The sequence below is a fragment of the Camarhynchus parvulus genome, chromosome Z (genome assembly GCF_901933205.1).
Source record: "Camarhynchus parvulus chromosome Z, STF_HiC, whole genome shotgun sequence".
In the NCBI taxonomy this organism is placed as follows: domain Eukaryota; kingdom Metazoa; phylum Chordata; class Aves; order Passeriformes; family Thraupidae; genus Camarhynchus; species Camarhynchus parvulus.
This window is the reverse complement of record NC_044601.1, coordinates 57,624,411-57,631,064: the sequence shown is the minus strand read 5'-3', so window position 1 is coordinate 57,631,064 and position 6,654 is coordinate 57,624,411. Positions and strand designations below refer to the sequence as shown.

General features: G+C 35.8%; 1 protein-coding gene across 2 annotated transcripts in view; it reads right to left on the bottom strand.

Moving 5' to 3' along the window:
* RICTOR (RPTOR independent companion of MTOR complex 2) overlaps positions 1–6,654 on the bottom strand; it is a 72,551-nt gene continuing 65,897 nt past the window's right edge. The window contains exons 32-38 of one of the 2 annotated variants that reach the window (XM_030969301.1): positions 6,399–6,576; positions 5,048–5,132; positions 3,568–3,801; positions 2,321–2,473; positions 1,514–1,637; positions 530–668; positions 1–365 (exon numbers count right to left, since the gene is read on the bottom strand). In XM_030969301.1, the coding sequence (XP_030825161.1) occupies positions 291–365; positions 530–668; positions 1,514–1,637; positions 2,321–2,473; positions 3,568–3,801; positions 5,048–5,132; positions 6,399–6,576 (988 nt within the window). In that variant the 3' untranslated portion in view covers positions 1–290. The remainder of the gene's footprint in view (positions 366–529; positions 669–1,513; positions 1,638–2,320; positions 2,474–3,567; positions 3,802–5,047; positions 5,133–6,398; positions 6,577–6,654) is intronic. The other variant, XM_030969302.1, reaches the window with a different exon arrangement.

The following is a 6,654-nucleotide window of genomic DNA, read 5'->3' as shown; positions in this document are numbered from 1 at the left end:
TAGTTTATGGTAGAAAATGAAATGAAAACTTGTGGAGGTGTTCAGTGCTTGGCTCTTGCATATACTGGTAATTACTATTATTAAAACTAAGGTAATGTCTAATAAATCCCCAAAGGGCTCAAATGACTATGCCAGTAATTGGTTGAGGAAGAAAATGTTTTCAGTTCAGTCTTCAGGTACCAGTAGCTTCTGGAAGGTTTCCAAGATGATGTTCCAAACTTTTTATCCAGTCAGTGGGAAGTTGTCTGAGCATTTCAAAGTCCATATGCAGAGCACTGCCTGAGCAGAGGTCAGGACTCGGCTGATGCATCAATTACAGGCTGTTGTGTTGGCGTTGCCAAAATAGCCTCTGCCTCCTCATGCATCTAAAAGGGAAGGATGGAGTATTAATGTTGCTAGAGATTTTACTCAGGAGACATCACAAAATGGCTTCCTTTAGGATGTACCTATCTGAAAGCATCTTTTACTCAGGACATGGAATCTGCACCCAGCCAGCCATTTTGGTACATTCAGTGCACCCTCCACTCACCTGCAAGAACTGAACATCTTGAAACAGCTCCTGGATGAACCTTCGGGATGGAAGTCGAAATGTACAGTGTGCTAGCAAGTAGGACACCTCAGAGTAAAGGCATATGTCATCAAATGCTTGGGGATACTTCTCCTTAATTCTGAACAAGAGAATAAACAAAATTTTGTAAGTCTTGAACAGATTTCCATTGTATTAAAAAGACCCCAAACTTTCCAATAAGATGTCATCATTAATTCTTCAGTAATAGGCATTATAAATCCCAGAACTGACACAGTAAGAACATCACAACACACAGCATTACTTTGTACAGAACCAGAAGAAATCTAAACTAATGAGATGAAACAGAATATATGGCTTTTAAGTTGTACAGAATTACTGTGATTGCCTAGGCTTAAAATAACAGACTTGGAAAGAGAAGAGTGTATCAAATAATTGGCATCCACATGTACAGCAGTTATAAATAATATTTTAAATCTGTAAGCATTTTTGAAACTAAACCACACATTTCTGCATTTTCTTTTAGCAGTTGTTGGTTTCCAACGTCAGTAGCCCAGAAACCTACAGGTTACAACATTTAGTCCCTGGATTTATATTCCCATATTTAAGTATTTTTAAAAAATAAATTATTTTCAGGAGTTGTACTCTTGCTTAAAGTAGAGCTGGGTTTCTCAAGAAATCACTTTTGGTTTGTTATTGTACTTATCTATTATTCAGTAAAACTAAAAAAGTATTTGTTTCTTTTATCTACATGCTACACTAGGTATGTAATTACTACAGTTGAATTACTGATTTTAAAAGGTTTGGTTAAGAGTAAAATACTGAACACAGAGCAACGATTTTAAGATTATTTGTTTACCTTCTACATTACATTCAATCTATCTGCCTGACAACTTTTGAGAAGTGAGGTTATTCACGGTCCCTGAGACCTTAAGAGAATACTTATGACTAAGTGTTGCTAAAGCACCTGTAATGCATTGAACTTACGTCAGGAGTCCAGTTTCGTGGCCCTTAGTTCCAACTGAACTGCTCAAGTTGATAACTAAACGTAAGACCTCTTTCCGCAGAAGTATCCTGCACACTGGTGTGTCATCTGGGATTGACTTTACTCCTGGAAAAACAAATAAAACAAGTGTGGATTTAAACAGAATTGTCTTTGACTCAGCTAACCTTGTACAATAAGTCTGTTTACGCATTTTGTACACACATGAACACATACATTTACATATGTATTCTGAGCTATCAAAAATATTTCTATTGAAAGTAGAACTTAGAACACCACTATTTTCAAGACTTTAAACAGTCAACCTTTTAAAAAAGATTTCTACCATTTCAAAGGAAAACCTGCAAGATAAAGTTACAGTGGTATTGTTATCACTAAAGCATGTTGCAAACTGGATGAGCTTCTATCAGATAGGGGAGAATTCAAAAATCAGCTACTTTGTAAGAAACCATCATAATTCAAAACATAATATACAAATACATAATAAAGCACCTCTTTTCAGTAATTCAGTAATTCTTAGATTTTTTTTTAATGAAAAAAAGACAATTTGCTTGTAATGTCAGGTATTGAATAATCTGCAGAAATGCTGTATAGCAGAGGGAGAAGAGTTTAGAACTGTATTCTCACACCTGGAGATGGATGATGTTTTTATTCAGATTTGTTTTGTTTTTTCTCTGATAAAGAGCATTAATTTGTTGCAGTGTACGTAAGTGAAATATAATTTTTTCACAATGCCTAAAATATACATCACTGGTCATAGTTTCTAATAATCATAAGGCTTTCAGACTTACCTAACACAAGCTCTGTACTCTTGGTGCTGCTGGCTGAACCATGGGATACTGCATCACTACAGCCTGAAATTCCAGAAAATTTGGAGGAATGCACATCTAAGTGATGGTGAATGCTCTGCCCACACCAGTCAGTATATGGAATGTCTGAAAAATCTGACATAAACAAGATGTACCTTTGTTATTCACACTTTTCCTCAATTCACATGCTTTCATTATTTTTCAACAATTGCAAACATGCAAGAAGCACTAAGTACTATGCATAAAATCAGTTCAGAACTAGATGGTGGATTCAGGACAAATTATATTCAAACTCTTCCAAAACTGATATTTAAAAAAAAAATCTTAAATCCATTAGTGGAGTCTTTTCCAGACACTGATGGAAGCCTAAGAAGGCATGACACATAGTACTGATATAGTTACTGATATATCCATACTCTATTTTATGTAACACAATAGAGATGCTCTTGCATGTGCAGACTTTTTTTTGTTCACACAACTGTCACAGGTGTTTTCAGGAAGGGCTCTGGCAAGAGCCAGGCTTTGCTGCACCTGTAACTACAGCTGGAATTTTATTTGCCACCCCTTCTTGCTACTAACTCAACCTCCAGCTTAGCTCTCTGAGCCATTCCTCACATTTGTGCATCACTCCCTTTGCCAACACTGCTACTAAAAAATGTCTAACAGTACTGTAGAAACACTGAGTGCTCCTACTAAAGCATCCACTACTGGATTATCTTTCCATCACAGGAATTGACAAAAGGCATGTAACTGCAAACTCTGCAGAGAAGGTTAGAAAAATTAATTCCAACTCTCATCTGAATCTCAAAGTATGAGAAAAGATGACTAAATCCCAGAAATTACAGCTCAGCTTCAACAGACTCCACAGATTTCCTTCACTGTATTTTATGGCACAGGCTTGATTTGATGTCAGACTTTTCATTAGTTGAACAGCAAGTGTCAGTTTTCAGAACACGCATTTTAAGTACTAAATAAGGTTTCAAATTTTTTATTTTGACATGCTATTAGAAATACTAAAGAAACATGCAGACTCATACTCCTACTAATACTAAAGAGTGGAAAGCTGGAAATGACCATAGCAATACTACTGGTTGCACAATAAGCTTATTAGAGAAATAATTTTAAGATCAATAGTCAGGTAAACAAAAATGCTACCAGATTATTTAAAGACAAACAAAAGCCAGTATGTTCTCTCAGTTTTATCACACTTCACCACAAGGAACACTAACCTGCACGATTATAGGAAGAGCTCACTTTGGTGTTAGGCTGATAACCCAGAATCTGAACGCAGACACAGTAAAGACAGTTCTCATCTGTGTGCTCCTGAAGCCCTGTGTCCTCTGTACCTTCTAAGAACTGACAGGCATCTGAACGGCTGGTGTTCATTATTTCTGTGAGACTGATCTGCTGGCGGAGCATCTGAAAAGGGCTTTTGACAACATCACTTGCACCTGATGGAAGACCTGTAAATAAGATTCAGTTATCAAAAAACCCCCACAAAACCAAGCAACCAATGCTAACTCTTTCAATTAATTTCCACTTTAAAGCCTTTTAAGGCTGGGGATGGAGTGCATGTGAAGACCTACAGGGTGTTTTTTTGGAGTGGTTAAGCGCCCAAGATTGTTAGCATTTGAGAAAGAGACAAAGATTTAGTTCCAACTTATTATACATAACAAAACATTGCAAAGGACAGAATTCAACCTCTAAGTACACACACTGTAAGAAGGTAAGTGGTAAATCCTGACATGGTATCAACATTACTAATACCCACATAACACCAATACATTACCAATTTTCATGTGTCAAACCAGATTAATACAACGATATACCAGATGTTGAAATTACACATGGACCAACGCAACAATAAACACAATTTAAAAAACTGTAACTTAGTGACCGTGACAGGAAGAAACTAGACTCAGCAATGCAGAAACAAGCAGAAGACACTTTAGTGACATGCTCTTCCCTGGGTGGAAAAAACAAACAAATACAGTTTTGAACAAGAGTTACTTTACACTGAAACGTAGCAAACAACAGAGACACACTTCGAGCAAAATCACCTTTGTATATAATATTAAAGGGGAAAAAAAAACCCCAGAAATGTAGGACAACAGCTATCCTAATAAACTATTAAAAAAACAGAGTCAAGCCTGCTTTTTTTTAGTTGAAAAAACACATACTAAGACCCTACAGATTTCTGACTTCTCTAGAGATACATTCCAGAGCAAGCCAGGCATTAAAACACTTGCAATTCTTTCATCCCATAATTTTCACTGATCAGTTATCATGGACACATCACAGAAAGACAATTTACTTTCTGAAATACACATCTAATACCATAAGTTCCTATAAATGATCTTGGTAATCAAAGGGAATATGTGGGATTCATATTTTTCTAAACTTAAATTTTGTTACTTCCTGTAATACAGCATCACTACCAGATTTTGAGCAGCATCAGCTCACGTTATCAGAGATATGCAGGTTTTCCTTCATTTTTTTAGAGCAGGACCAAACTTTGAAGCAACATATTAGCTCAAACTAAATAAAACAGGGAACTAATGGACTACTATCCTGATTCCAGAACACAGTCCTCAAAGCTTAATAGCTAAAATGATGTTTTCTGTAAAGAAAAATTAACAAATAAATCAACAACCCACCCAATATACCAATAAACAACAGAAAGCTACAGGAGAGGATTAAAACCAGTACCTCCTGCATCAGATGTGAAGACCCTAGATCCATGCTCATCAAATGGAGGTGTAGTTTTCTTCTGGAAATATGGGGTTTCCTTTACCTGGAATACCCAAGTAAAAATTAAAATTAACAGAGGTGATAATCAAACACAAGAAAAAAAATAAATTTTATGAGGAAATTAAACCTTGCTTTTCTTTCACTTCAAGAAAAATGCATCATTAGAGGAAGAAATTAAGAATGAGCTCCTGAGTACTAAAGAAAAGCCAAATATCTGTGAATGAACATTATTGACAAAGGCTCATGAAGAGGCAGCAGATGTTAAAATGGTGGTGACACAGGCTGTAAGAAAACCAGTGACCCACAGTGGCCATTCATAATCTGTCCATGATCATGCTACACCACTGGAGATCTTGGGAATGAAGTACAAAAACAACCAGGACATCTAAAATGCTGCCTGTAGGATGTGGAGCTCAGGCATGTCTCAACTACAAAGAGAGCTGAGAGAAACAAAATGAGGTAACAAATATCCCACAATGACTTGAAGGAGAAAGAAAAACTAGTCATTTCACAAAGGAAAAACAGAAGCAGATACATGATTTAACATAATATGGCTCTATGTTTTGCAATTTTTTGAGATTGATAAGAAGTTTATTTAGATTTGAAAGGCAAATATTAAGTAAGATTAACATAAGGAAGACCACTTTTACCTTTGACAGACCATGTCCTGATTTTGATGATTAAGTAACAGAGTATTAAACCCTATGATGCATCAGTCTGTTAAATAGGAATGTGTTTCTACCAGTAGAAAGAAGAAGGGATTTTCTGAGATACTGAAAATAATCTGTTCTAAGCTAAATATATGTATGTTCAAAGATAAGACAATATAATTTAATACTATAATGATATATATAAGAAGAATCTATTATTTAATACAGACCATGGTAGCAGGGAGTTAACTGTGTGATTATACACATAATTTATAGGTGGCTGATAAACATGCCAATTATTGGTTGGCTAAAGCAGAATTAACGAATGTGCACAGACTATGCTAATTTTAGTATAAGAGCCAGATGTCAACTAAAAATCTTATGACAGCAAATTTGTCAGCAAAACCACTGTTTAACACTCCTCCAACACTGTCTTTGCCATTATTTGCCTTAAAACAAACCAGCCTAGCGATCTTGTGTAAATAAGTGAGAAGAACAGTTAGAAAAGAAACTCTAGCTCTCCAAAATGTATTTCTTTAAAGTACCACATCCGTTTTTCCTCATTTCTCTAGATTTAATCTATTCTGATGAAAAGGCAACAGCTAACTGCCTTTCAGTATGAAAATGCAAATGAACCAAATCAGTTGAAACCTACATACCTGAAATATTTCGTTGATATCCACTGGGAGAGCAAGGCCAATGTAATCATCAGAGCTACCATAAGCAGCGTTAGAAACCATGGAGCGAACAGAGGAGGAACGCTGAAGTGTGTTTTGGTTAATAGGACTTAATAAATCTTCTTTATCTAACGAAGCATAACTTAAAGCTTTCATGAACCTGTAACATTGAAACAAATCACAACTGCAGTTACTCTCTCATTCTGGCATGTTAAAAGTAAAAAGGACTTTTAAGGTC